The 14,423-nt window shown below is 42.5% G+C and overlaps 1 protein-coding gene across 1 annotated transcript; it reads left to right on the top strand.

The window, feature by feature from the left end:
* The first annotated feature begins 1,150 nt into the window (after window positions 1–1,150).
* HSP90AA1 (heat shock protein 90 alpha family class A member 1) lies at window positions 1,151–12,013 on the top strand. Its single transcript, XM_060755176.2, has 11 exons — window positions 1,151–1,314; window positions 5,989–6,147; window positions 6,236–6,602; window positions 7,489–7,622; window positions 7,803–8,111; window positions 8,301–8,466; window positions 8,982–9,172; window positions 9,276–9,423; window positions 9,707–9,975; window positions 10,139–10,472; window positions 11,295–12,013. The coding sequence occupies exons 2-11, from the start codon at window positions 5,989–5,991 to the stop codon at window positions 11,402–11,404; spliced, it is 2,187 nt and encodes a 728-aa protein (XP_060611159.1). The 5' UTR covers window positions 1,151–1,314; the 3' UTR covers window positions 11,405–12,013.
* Window positions 12,014–14,423: the final 2,410 nt, after the last annotated feature.

The raw sequence follows: 14,423 nt of genomic DNA, 5'->3' as shown, positions 1-14,423 counted from the left end.
GTTGAAAGCCAAACCCCATAGCCAGGTTTTCACCCGTTTTCTGAATGACAGAATGGAGGGGGCAGTTCTGATCTCCAGTGGAAGAGAGTTCCAGAGTCGAGGGGCCACCACCGAGAAGGCCCTGTCCCTCATCCCCACCAGACGCGCCTGAGAGGCCGGTGGGACCGAGAGCAAGGCCCCTCCAGACGATCTTAACAACCTAGATGGTTCATAGGGGAGAATACATTCGGACAGGTAAACTGGTAGACTGACATTTATATGCCACCCTTCTCACCCTGAAGTGGACTCAGCGCAGCTTACAAGTTATAGGTACATAAATATATTATATTATTAGCATAGCACAATATTAGCATTATATATTACTATATTGAACCACTAAACTGCAATATTAGCAATATTACATACAATATATAATTATTATATTGTATTATTATTAGGATTATATTGTATTACAATATTATCCTCAATTGAATGGAAAATGGAATGTTGGTGGGCAGGAAAAGAGATTTAAAGATTTAAAGATGGGCTCAAAGCCAACCTTAAAAACTCTGGCATAGACACTGAGAACTGGGAAGCTCTGGCCTGTGAGCGCTCCAGCTGGAGGTCAGCTGTGACCAGCAATGCTGCAGAATTTGAAGAGGGCGAAAGAGAGAAACGTGCCAAGAGGTAGGCGCGTCAAGCCAACCCTGACCGGGACCGCCTTCCACCTGGAAGCTAGTGTAATATAATATTGTAATATGATTTAACATATTAAATATGGTACAACTGATAATATGCAATGATATACTGTTTTATGTTTGTATATTTGAAGTTGTAATGTTTTTGATGGTGAGCCGCTTTGGATATGGAGAGATAAAGCAGGATATAAATAAATACAAATAAAAGCATATAATAAAATACATAATAGAAAGAGAGGAGAGCTATGCATAGCTTTCCCTGCCAGGCGAATCTGCGCAAGCGCAGTGCAAGCCTAAGATACCGAGGGGAGGCAAGTCTCTCTTGCTTTCGCGCAGTGCGCATGCGTGATGGATGAGGCACTCGAGGTAGGTGGGGTTTCGCGAGAGAGAGTGAGGGAGAGTCCTCCAATCAGGCGCATGCGCATTCTTCCCCCTCACCGCGCGAGGGAAGCCCCGCCCCCTTTCCCCTCCTGCTCTGTCAGTGAAGGTTCCCGATGGTTCTGGAAAGAGGCGGCGCGAGGGCATAAAAGGCCCGCGAGAGGCGGGGGCGCAGTGCAGTCGGTGAGCAACCGCCGGAGAGGGAGCATCGCTTGGGAGAGCGCTCGGGCAGCAGCTGCAGATCTTTAAGGCCGCCAAGGTGAGGAGAGGGAGGAAGACTGGCTGGAGATAAATGTCGGAGGGAAGGAATAGGAAGGGGGGGGGGAAAGCAATTAAAGGGAGAAGGCCTTCCCTTTTGTAGTTTTCCTTCTAATCCATGAATGAATGAATGACAGGTTGCACTTCAACTCCTACAATTCATAACAGCCTACCGGCTGTTAGGAATTGTGGGAGTTGAAGTCCAAAACCACCCGCAGGGCCCAAGTTGGCCCAGGCCTGCAATAATGTCATTAGGCTCCCTAGTCATGGATGCAAAGGGGAGGGGGAGGGCTCCTTTCTGGCAGCCTCGCGCCCGTGCGGGGCAGGGATTGGCTGGCGGGAGGCGGTGGGCGGGGCTTCGTTCCTTTAGGGGCGGGAAGTCTCTAGCAGTTTCTAGAAGGGTTCCTTACCCCTCCCAGGCCGACAGATGGCGCAGATACTCTTAGTATTCAGGTCCTTTGGCCTGAATTGGGAATTGGGAGGAGGCAACACTTTTTGACAGTGACAGAAATGTATTATTTTGTAAGGGGGGGGGGGGAGAATACAATTTGGGGCTGGGAGAGGTTTATGGCAGAAGCTTTGAAGGCTTTTTTCCTCCAATTGGAATATTGTGTCCAATTCTGGGCACCACAATTGAAGCTGGAATGTGCCCAAAGGAGGGTGACTAAAATGATCAAAGCCCTATGAGGAGCGACTTAAAGAGCTGAGCATGTTTAGCCTGAAGGATGAGAGGAGATGTATTGATACCACTATTTCCTGTGGCCAGGAAATCAGTGGAGGGATTGAGGGAGGAGGCAACACTTTTTGACAGTGACAGAAATGTATTATTTTGTAAGGGGGGAATACAATTTGGGGCTGGGAGAGGTTTATGGCAGAAGCTTTGAAGGCTTTTCTCCTCCAATTGGAGTATTGTGTCCAATTCTGGGCACCACAATTGAAGAGAGATCTTGACAAGCTGGAATGTGCCCAGAGGAGGGTGACTAAAATGATCAAAGCCCTATGAGGAGCGGCTTAAAGAGCTGGGTATGTTTAGCCTGAAGAAGAGAAGGATGAGAGGAGATGTATTGATACCACTATTTCCTGTGGCCAGGAAATCAGTGGAGGAATTGAGGGAGGAGGTAACACTTTTTAACAGTGACAGAAATGGATTATTTTGTAAGGGGGGAAATACAATTTGGGGCTGGGAGAGGTTTATGGCAGAAGCTTTGAAGGCTTTTCTCCTCCAATTGGAATATTGTGTCCAATCCTGGGCACCACAATTGAAGAGAGATCTTGACAAGCTGGAATGTGCCCAGAGGAGGGTGACTAAAATGATCAAAGCCCTATGACAGTGTTTCTCAACCTGGGGGTTGGGACCCCGGGAGGGGGTGTCAGAGGGGTCACCAAAGACCACCAGAAAACACAGTATTTTCTGTTGGTCATGGGGATTCCATGTGGGAAGTTTGAGCCAATTCTATCGTTGGTGGAGTTCAGAATGTTCTTTGATTGTAATGAACTATAAATCCTAGCAACTACAACTCCCAAAAGTCAAGGTCTATTTCCCCCAAACTCCACCAGTGTTCATATTTGGGCATATTGAGAATTCGTGCCAAGTTTGGTCCAGATCCATCATTGTTTGAGTCCACAGTGCTCTGTGGATGTAGGTGAACTACAAATCCCAAAACTCAAGATCAATGCCCACCAAACCCTTCCAGTACTTTTTGTTGGACATGGCACTTCTGTTTGCCAAGTTTGATTCAATTCCATTGTTGGAGGAGTTCAGAATGCTCTTTGATTGTAGGTGAACTATAAATCCCAGCTACAACTCCCACAGGACAAAATCAATACCTTCCCCCAATCCCATCAGTATTCAAATTTGGGCATATTGGGTATTTGTACCAAATTTGGTCCAGTGTATGAAAATACATCCTGCATATCAGATATTTACGTTACTATTCATAACATCAGGAAAATGACAGTTATGAAGTAGCAATGAAACTAATTTTATGGTTTGGGGTCACCATAACATGAGGAAGTGTATTAAGGGGTCATGGCATTAGGAAGGTTGAGAACCACTGCCCTATGAGGAGCGGCTTAAAGAGCTGGGCATGTTTAGCCTGAAGAAGAGAAGGATGGGAGGAGATGTATTGATACCACTATATAATGCAGAGCAATGTCCAATCTCAATAAAATAGTAAAGAGCAGAGACATCACATGGGCAACAAAGATCCGCCTAGTCAAAGCCATGGTATTCCCTGTAGTAACCTACGGATGTGAGAGCTGGACCTTAGGGAAGGCTGAGCGAAGGAAGATAGATGCTTTTGAGCTGTGGTGCTGGAGGAAAGTTCTGAGAGTGCCTTGGATTGCGAGAAGATCCAACCAGTCCACCCTCCAGGAAATAAAGCCCGGCTGCTCACTGGAGGGAAGGATACTAGAGACAAAGTTGAAGTACTTTGGCCACATCATGAGGAGACAGGAAAGCCTAGAGAAGACAATTATGTTGGCGAAAGTGGAAGGCAAAAGGAAGAGGGGCCGGCCAAGGGCAAGATGGATGGATGGCATCCTTGAAGTGACTGGACTGACCTTGAAGGAGCTGGGGGTGGTGACAGCCGACAGGGAGCTCTGGTGTGGGCTGGTCCATGAGGTCACGAAGAGTCGGAGACGACTGAACGAGTGAACAACATATAATGCAGTTTAAAAGCCCTAAACGACTCCGGCCCTGTTTACCTCTCCGAACGTATTCTCCCCTATGAACTATCAAGATTATTAAGATCGTCTGGAGAAGAGGCCCTGCTCTCGGTCCCACTGGCCTTGCAAGCGCGTCTGGTGGGGACGAGGGACAGGGCCTTCTCGGTGGTGGTCCCTCGACTCTGGAACTCTCTCCCACTGGAGATCAGAACCGCCCCTTCTATCCTGACATTTAGGAAACAGGTGAAGACATGGTTATGGATCCAGGCATTCGACGAGTGAGCCAATATGCTGAGATATGGATGGAGGATGATGAACAACGATTTTAGTATGACAACTGACCATTGTAGTTATTGAATGTAATTGCTGTTTTAAGGTTTTACTGTAATATGAATTATGATGTTTTATTGACTGTATGTAATATTATGGTTGGAAACCGGTCTGAGTCCCTCAAGAGAGGTGAGAAGGTTGGTATACAAAATGAATAAATAAATAAATAAATAAAAATAAAATGTTTCAAATTGCATTATATGGCAGTGTAAATAGAGTCTGAGGGATGGGAATTCCATAAGTTGGAAGTAGCCATTGAGAAACCTCCCTTTTTCACCAAACACCTGTCTTAGGACACATCTATGTTATAGAGTTAATGCAGCTTGACTCCACTTTGACTAACGTAGCTCAGGTCCCTTCTACACAGCTGAATAAAATTTATTTATTGTATTTTTACCCCGCGCTATCTCAACCCTGGAGGGGATTCAGAGCGGCTTCCAAATTGATAATACTAAATGCTGCATTAAACATACAGATAAAAAATACATACATCCTAGGAGAGGAGACGTGATCACCATGTATAAATACGTGAGAGGAAGTCATAGGGAGAAGCATGGTGTATCCAATGTAATCTTTTGAATCAGCACCCCAAATAACCAAACTCAATCTCAAGTTGACAAAAATCTGATTCGTAACTCTTTGGTACTAATGTTGGAGAGTGGTCCTTGGTAAAAAAAAAGGTTGGGAACCACTGGATTACAGGATTCCTTTATATCTTTTTATAGCTTCTCCTTTTCCCCAGGAGTTGTGTCCATTTGTCCAAAGGCAGATCTTGTATTCATTGGGTGTGTGTGTTAATAATAATAGTAACTTTAATGTGTTGTCAAAGGCTTTTATGGCCGGAATCGCTGGGTTTCTGTGAGTTTTCTGGGCTCTATGGCCATGTTCCAGAAGCATTCTTTCCTGACGTTTTGCCTGCATCTATGGCAGACATCCTCAGGTTGTGAGGACTGTTGAAAATGTCAGACTACACAGAGAAACTGTGTAGCTGTGCTGTTCCTTATTTATTGTCTACGGTTTTAATACCGTAGACGTATTTTGTTCATTTTCATGGTTTCAACAGAGATACACACACACACATATATAAACCTCACTTGCCTAGTTTCCAGAAGACCTCACAACCTCTGAGGATGCCTGCCATAGATGTAGGTGAAATGTCAGAAGAGAATGCTTCTGGAACATGGCTATACAGCCCAGAAAACTTTATTTGTAACCTACCTTATCACCCTGAGGGTACTCTGGGCAGTCTCCAACAAACATGGCAAACATTCAATGCTGAAAAACAAAGAAACAAATAAAAATAATTAAGGCTAACATCAATATAAACTTAGTGACATCCCAGAAATCCCAAATTTAAGAGCTGAAATATACATAACGCATCGAACACACTTAGGAATTGATTAAATCCAATGAATAAAAAGCATTAAATATACGATAATTTATAGTGACGGTACCTAACCCAAGGTAATATTTAACGAAGCACTAGACATAACTATCTACAAAATTTATTACTCTTTAGCAGAGATCCAGAACTTTTTATTACATTCAATGACCATTGGGATTAAGATGCCAGTATACCCACTGTTTAGATATCAGGCATAATTAACTGTTAAATGTTATTTTTTTTATAGTTGCTTCCTTAAACTTGTATTTAAAGCATTATTTCACTTGTTGGCAGATGCCAGAGGAAGTACAAACACAAGACCAGCCAATGGAGGAGGACGTGGAGACCTTTGCCTTCCAGGCAGAGATAGCGCAGCTGATGTCCTTGATCATCAACACTTTCTATTCAAACAAGGAAATCTTTCTCAGAGAGCTGATCTCCAACTCTTCTGATGTAAGTGAATGGTTGTAGAAGGAAGTGGGAGAGGGGAGTACCTTTGCCTTGAGTCACCTGTGCCCTAAAAGCTTAATGTTCTTTGTAGGCTTTGGATAAAATCAGATATGAGAGCTTGACTGATCCAAGCAAGCTGGATTCTGGAAAGGACCTGAAGATCAATCTGATTCCCAACAAGCTTGACCGTAGCCTGACCATTGTGGATACTGGCATTGGGATGACCAAAGCTGACCTGGTGAACAACCTGGGTACCATTGCAAAGTCTGGCACAAAGGCCTTTATGGAAGCCTTGCAAGCCGGAGCAGATATCTCCATGATTGGTCAGTTTGGTGTTGGCTTCTACTCTGCCTATTTGGTTGCCGAGAAGGTTACTGTGATCACCAAACACAATGATGACGAGCAGTATGCCTGGGAGTCTTCTGCTGGTGGATCGTTCACTGTCAGACTGGACAATGGTAAGGGCTGCTTGCTGAAGCTCCAGCCTTTGTAAGAAGTTTTAACCTTTATGTAGGACAGTTAGATACAATACTATCATTGTAGTTACTGATGAGTTAGATTGTGAGTATTGAACCTGAGTCCATGACTAATTTCCGTGAGGGAGTGGTATCTTCAGCTTTAAGAAACAATGTCCTAGTCATTATTTGGCTTTCACTTTGGGTAGGGAAATAACAGAGGAATGAAGCTCGTTTGCGTATTTGACTTTCTCTTTGAAGAACCATCTGGGTCACTGGAGTGTTGTGTGGCTGTATGGCTGTGTTCTAGCCGTGTGCTGAAACATGGCCATACAGCTCAAAAACCACACAACACTCCAGTGATTTTGGCTGAGAAAGCCTTTGACAATACAACTGGGTCAGGCTTGCTCCTTTCTGTACTCTTCTTCCAGTGCAAGGAAAGCAAAAGAAAAAAGACAACTTCAAGGTCCAGACAGCTTTTTGGACCTAGCCTAGTTCTGTCTATATACAGGAGGGAAATCTAAGGGGATTGACACAGTACTCTGTTAAAGAGGTACTATTCCCACTTTAAATTGTATGACTGTCTTTTGTTGAATTCTGGGATTTGCAGTTCAAGGAGAGGCCTTTAACATTCCCAGCCAGAGAGCTCTTGGGCTTCACTAAGCTACAAACCCCAGGGTTCTTCAGGAGAGGTTTGAAATGGGATGGCAACTCAGTCTAACCATTGCAGTTAAAGTGGATTAGAACTAAAATAAGGAGTGATTGCATCAGGCTCATGGGGGCTTTTCCCATATGTTGCTTCTCTCATTTTCCAAGAGTGGATATTTCATAATTTTTGAAGCAGGTTTTTATGGCAATGACAATAAATCCTTTAATTCATGTGTTGCAGGTGAGCCTTTGGGCCGTGGCACCAAGGTTATCTTGCACCTGAAAGAAGACCAGACAGAGTATTTGGAGGAGAGACGAATCAAGGAGATTGTCAAGAAGCACTCCCAGTTCATTGGCTATCCCATAACACTTTTTGTAAGTGGCTTCTTGTGCAGAAACTATTACTTAAAAGCATCAATTTAGTTGGCTAAATCATTTTCCCCAATGCTAAAATATATTTTGAAAAATTTATGGGTGCTTTGAGTGGGTTCCCCCTTTTTTCTCTTGTGAAAATCACTGAAATTCACTGGTATTTACCTTTTTATGTGTGTGCAGGTGGAGAAGGAGCGTGATAAAGAAGTGAGCGATGATGAAGCAGAGGAAAAGGAGGAAGAGAAAGAGGAAAAAGAAGAAAAGCAAGAAGATAAACCAGAGATTGAGGATGTTGGCTCTGATGAGGAAGAAGAAAAGAAAGATGGTGACAAGAAGAAGAAAAAGAAGATCAAGGAAAAGTACATTGATGAGGAGGAGCTCAATAAGACAAAGCCCATTTGGACCAGGAATCCTGATGACATTACTAATGAAGAATATGGAGAATTCTACAAGAGCCTGACCAATGACTGGGAGGATCATCTGGCAGTCAAAGTAAGATTATTACTTGATGTGTCTGTGATGCAAGAAGTTCCAAATCAAGACACTAGTTTTGAAAATTTACATAGCACGTGTTAATAGGTAGTTTCTTAGTTTTAAGTGTCTGTATGTCTGCATCCTCTTGTGTTGTCAAATGGCACTTCAGTTGAACTTCCTCTAAGTTTGCCTATCTCCCTTTTGCAGCACTTCTCAGTGGAAGGGCAACTTGAATTCAGAGCCCTCTTGTTTGTCCCAAGACGTGCCCCTTTTGACTTGTTTGAGAACCGAAAGAAGAAGAACAACATCAAGCTGTACGTGCGCAGAGTGTTCATCATGGACAACTGTGAAGAACTAATCCCTGAATATTTGAGTAAGTCAAGTAATTCTGTATGTGCTAAGAATTTTCTAGGTCAACTAGAGTAAAAGCTGACACCATGCAACATTGATGTAAATGCACCATATTTTGGAATGGCACACTCGAAAAGCTATGTTGGTGCAGACCAGAGGTTTCATTGTTATTGTGTCAGGCAACACATTGCATCTCTTCATCTTCTTACTTTTGCAAAGTAAGAAGACATTCGGGATTGCATTTGGCGATCATGGCTAATGACGTAGAAGATCCTTCACACATGAATTAATCTAAACTACTAAATGTAAATGTGTACTTAGACCATCCTCTTGTGCTGCTCTGTTGATAAAGCCAGCTAAGTGCTTGAGTAAAGGAAAGTCATGGAGGTAAACTTAAACCAATGAGTTAAATTTCCCTTCAAGGTGAAAAAGACAACTTAAATTCAAGCAATATGGTCTCTGTAGGTCTTTCATGCTTGTTAGATATACCAATAAGTTCTTGTTGTTCAGTATGATTGACTAAGATGTTCTTCACAGATTTCATGCGAGGTGTTGTTGATTCAGAAGACTTGCCTCTAAATATCTCCCGTGAAATGCTGCAGCAGAGTAAGATCTTGAAAGTGATCAGGAAGAATTTGGTCAAGAAATGCTTGGAACTGTTCACGGAATTGGCAGAAGATAAAGAGAATTACAAGAAGTTCTATGAACAGTTCTCCAAAAACATAAAGGTAGGTTTGGTTAGTTAAGAAGTTGCACTTCACTGTAAGTTCTTGGTCTCAAGTTTTGGTGTTTTTAACATTTGTGTAAACACAATGTATGTATTTCTTAAAGCTTGGCATACATGAGGATTCACAGAACCGCAAGAAGCTGTCAGAGTTGTTGAGATACTACACGTCTGCATCTGGGGATGAAATGGTGTCACTCAAGGACTACTGCACGCGGATGAAGGAAAACCAGAAGCATGTCTACTATATCACAGGCAAGTATTACTTTTAAGTAGTTGAATAATTTTTTTTTGGCTTGACCTTCAGCATAGTATGGCTTGCCAGAACTGACAAATAATTTTAGTCCAATGTTATATTCACCCTGGTTGTTGAACAGGCACCTGGTGTGAAAGTGGGTATAGTTCAGGAGTGGGCAAACTTCAGCTCATGCCTGGTATAGCATAAAATGCTATCTTTGATTTTTGGCATTTTTGGAGGAAAAAACAAAAACAAAATTTTTGACAAATTTGCTGAAGTCTGTTCTTTCTTATTCTCTAGGTGAAACCAAAGATCAAGTAGCAAACTCTGCTTTCGTGGAGAGACTTCGTAAACATGGTTTGGAAGTAATCTACATGATTGAGCCTATTGATGAGTATTGCGTCCAGCAGCTCAAGGAATTTGAAGGAAAGACATTGGTTTCCGTGACCAAAGAAGGACTGGAGCTTCCCGAAGATGAAGAGGAGAAAAAGAAACAGGAGGAAAAGAAGGCAAAGTTTGAAAACCTCTGCAAGATCATGAAAGATATACTTGAAAAGAAAGTAGAGAAGGTAACTGATATGATGTTTTATTGATATCTTGTAAAAGTGACTTCCCTGGGAAGCCTCCATACATTTGTTTTACCCAAGTAGTAATACCACAGATGTCTTTCTCGGTGAATTTACTTGGAGGTGCCACAATTAAACTTTTCTGTGAACTCCCTGTGCTTCACAGGTTGTTGTCTCAAACCGACTGGTGACTTCCCCATGCTGCATTGTGACCAGCACGTATGGCTGGACCGCCAACATGGAGAGGATCATGAAGGCCCAGGCGCTCAGGGACAACTCCACCATGGGCTACATGGCTGCCAAGAAGCACCTGGAGATCAACCCCGACCACTCCATCATTGAGACCCTGAGGCAGAAGGCCGAAGCAGACAAGAACGACAAGTCCGTCAAGGATCTGGTCATCTTGTTGTATGAGACCGCCCTCCTTTCCTCAGGCTTCAGTCTGGAGGATCCTCAGACGCATGCCAACCGGATCTATAGAATGATCAAACTTGGCCTGGGTAAGTGGAATTTTCCTGTCGTAGCTTTTTTTTTAAGAAGAAAGAAGGAAGACAGCAAATCTTGTTTGTTGTTTTGGGTTACAAACAAGATAGGTTCTGTAGGTTTGCTCTTAAGTTGGATTTCTGTGAAAGTCAGAACAGTTACATTTTTGGGTTGCTGTGAGTTTTCTGGGCTGTATATCCATATTCCAGAAGCATTCCCTCCTGAAGTTTCACCCACATCTATGGAAGGCATCCTCGGAGGTTGTGAGGTATATTGAAAACTAGATAAGGTAGGTTTATATATCTGTTCAATGTTGAGGGAAAGAAAGAACTCTTGTCTGTTGGAGGCAAGTGTTAATGGTGCAGTTAATTATACCTCACAACCTCTGAGGGATGCCTACCATAGATGTAGGTGAAATGTCAGGAGAAAATGCTTCTGGAACATGGCCACACAGCTTGGAAAACATGAAGCAACCCAATGATTCCAGCTATCAAACCCTTCAACAACACATACATTTTGAAGTGTAACTCCAGCCAATTTTAGTGTTTTTTGGATAGCTTAAGGAAGCGTTAACACCCATGTAGTGCCCCTATTCAAAAGATTTCTCATTTTCTGTCCTTGTGATAATTGGATTTTGAAAATCATTTGATTGTTGTGGAAACAAGAATTGGTGATAAAGTGCACCAAAAACTCTTTCAGAAGTGAATTTCTTTTTCTAAGGGTGCATTTCCTCTTTATTTCCTGTTGTTTCACCCCTGTTTGTAACCAGGATGTATTCACAAGTTTGTGTAGATGAGGAAAGCTGTTAATTACACTGTTTTGATTTAAATTGTGTCCAGGCATCGACGAAGATGACACTGCTGCCGAGGAAGTGAGCCCTGCAGTTGCCGAAGAGATGCCGCCCCTTGAAGGAGATGACGATACATCGCGCATGGAAGAAGTGGATTAAATTTCCAACTGCTTAAGCAAAATGGGGATATATTTCCTTCAACATTGGCTTTGAATAAGTTATATTTTGTATATTCTGAATGTTACCTGCCAAAAAGGTCTTGACACTTGTCTGCATTCCCTCTTTATATTTATTTTTGAAGATGTTATACCTTTATTTTTGTTACATTTGCTTTTTTAGGTAATGTGAGACGCCACTGAGGGAGTGTCCTTTCTTGATGTATAACACTGTACAATCCTGGCTATATTGGAAAGTAAGACATTGCTTGGTTAGTCAACAGCAGGATTCTTTGCTGGCTGTGGTCAGAAAAAGGGATGTTTGGGAAGTTCAACATGTTTTGCAAATTTTGTTAAACCTCTTGAAGTTCTCCTAATGAACAACTGTAATATAACGATACCTAGTAACTAGGTATTGGACCTGAACATTGGGAGTCTGTAACATCTTAGAGTTTCAAGCTATTGATGTTTAGTCCTTTTATACTGTAAAATTGATTCTAAATTCCACACTTACAATAGAATAGAATCTACTGTAAATCTATTGTGACTAATGCAGTTTTGCATGTACAGTTCTACTCTGGAAGTATCTAGAAGTAAAAGTGTTCTGAACGAATTTCGGCTCTCCTTTTTAATGATGATCAAGCAGTACTTTACTTGAATGATTTCATGCACCAGAAATCTAGACAACAGGGTTGGAAGGCAGAGAGATGCAGTGTAGTGACTAGAACTTAGGAGGGGAGAAGGCAAAGGCCAAGACTCCTCTGAACCCGCTCTACTGAGATAATCCTCCCAAGGATTTGAAAAGTGGAATATTTTGAGGGAAGATAGGTCCTTGGTCAGATTTGGCACAACTGAAGCCTTTTCATCACACAATGGCACTTGATGTCAGGGGAAACTCCCCTAAAACATACAGCAGAGCATCCAAAAACAAACAGGATACTATAGTTGAGCATCAGCTCATTAGTGAACAAGGCACAAAGTGATGTGTGTGGCTGCAAATAATTAAGAGCTTGGGAAGAAAACATGCAGAGTCCAATCTTAAAAAATCACAACAGGTTTATTTATAATAAGCACTAACTACATTTCTTCATAGTAAATAACTGGGTCTGAGCTACTCTAACACCCATCTCTTAGGTTTCAAGAGGGAAAAAACAATCACATCTCGTCACACAAACAGAGAGATCTTAAAGCACACAGCACATACTTCTCCATACCAGTGGTTCTCAACCTGTGGGTCCCCAGATGTTTTGGCCTTCAACTCCCAGAAATCCTAACAGCTAGTAAACTGGCTGGGATTTCTGGGAGTTGTAGGCCAAAACACCTGGGGACCCACAGGTTGAGAACCACTGCTCCATACCAAAGTGTAAGAGGGCAGAATTCAAAGAACTTGCAGTAGAAAAAGTTTCCATTTTAAACAACCAATCAGAATGAGAGCAGAAATAGAAGAAAAGAAATTCAGTACATTCCAACTGTCATACTGGAGACATGGAGGAAGGGAATTCCCTCATTCTATACTAAATAACTCCTCATTGAGGAGTTGAGACTTGGGCAGTATTTGGCTGAATCCCAACACTCGACTCAATCTTTCAACATAGCAGTACAGCTGTCCACCCTGAAACTACCAATCTAGTGGCTTCTCTTCAGTTAAATTCATTTTTGTGGACCATGGCCATTGTTTCTTAGAGCACAACCCTGGAAGGAACAAAATACAGCATCACAAAACACCCTAAGTACTATACCTAGAGAAGTATGCTGGGTTACCCTATGAATAGAAACATCAAGGGGAGTTGGGGCAAGGTTGGAGGAATAACACCAAAACAATAGTGCATACTGATGCCCTCAAGTAATTTCAGAGCTTATCTGCAAGGTACATTCAGAAGGGCTTTTTCCTTCATCTTGAGTGTGACTTGGCCCAGTGTCAAGGGGGGGGGGGGTGTCCCTGGAATTTGAATATTGACCTCCCCTGGTCCAAAACTTAAGACTGCTATACCATGTTGGCTGTACAAATACGTGAATCTGCAGTGAATTTATTAAGAGACAAAAACAGTAAGATTAGCTATATATTTCTTCAGTTTATGAGGTTGGAAAAATGAAATCAGATCTGTAGGAGCCCCTGGTGGCATGGTGAGAGCATGGATGAGCTCCCTCTGTCAGCTCCAGCTCCCCATGCTGGGGCATGGGAGAAACTTCCCACAAGGTAAACATCCATGGCGTCTCCTGGGCGACATCCTTTCAGATGGCCAATTCTCAACACCAGAAGCGACTTGCAGTTTCTCAAGTTGCTCCTGACACACACACACATGCAAAGATCTGTAAGACCATAAAGGCAATCTAGTCCAACCCCCTGCCATGCAGCAACACAGAATCAAAGCCTTCCAACAGATGTGCTTAAAAGCCTCCATAGAAGAGGACTCCACTCATACAGCATATTGCACTGTTAATCAGCTTTTACTATCAAGAAATTCTTAAACGTTTCAGTAGAATCTCTTTTTCTGATACGCTCAAGTAAACAAACATGGCCCCCTCAAATGTGGCATCCTTTCAAATATTTAAACATATTTAAACATCTTAGCCATAGTTTCTTCAGGCTAAACACTCGGCTCACTCAGGGCTTGGCTTTCAAGCCTTTGATCAGTTTGATCGCTTTCACTGGACACGTTTTAGCTTGTCAATATCCTTGAATTGTGCTCAGAACTGGACACACTATTCCAGGAAAGGTCTGACCAATGCAGAAGAGAGTGGGACTATGACTTCTTGCAATCTAGGCATCATCATCATCATCATTTTATTACTTATTAATCTCCCTCCATCCAAGATGCTCCAGGTGATTTACAAGCTAAATTGTAAAGGATAAAAATACATACAGACAGATATTGATAGAATTAACATCGATCAAAAGCTCTAGTAAAAAGCCAGGTCTTAAATGCTAGGGTAAAAGGCCCTAGATCACGCCTATTGATGTTGCTTGGCCTGATACATAGCCCCTCCACAGGGCTGGGAGAGATGTGCCAACTCAAATTGCA

This window comes from Anolis sagrei, chromosome 1 (genome assembly GCF_037176765.1).
Source record: "Anolis sagrei isolate rAnoSag1 chromosome 1, rAnoSag1.mat, whole genome shotgun sequence".
Taxonomy (NCBI): Eukaryota; Metazoa; Chordata; class Lepidosauria; order Squamata; family Dactyloidae; genus Anolis; species Anolis sagrei.
The sequence above is the reverse complement of the archived record's forward strand: the minus strand, read 5'-3'. Positions and strand labels throughout refer to the sequence as shown.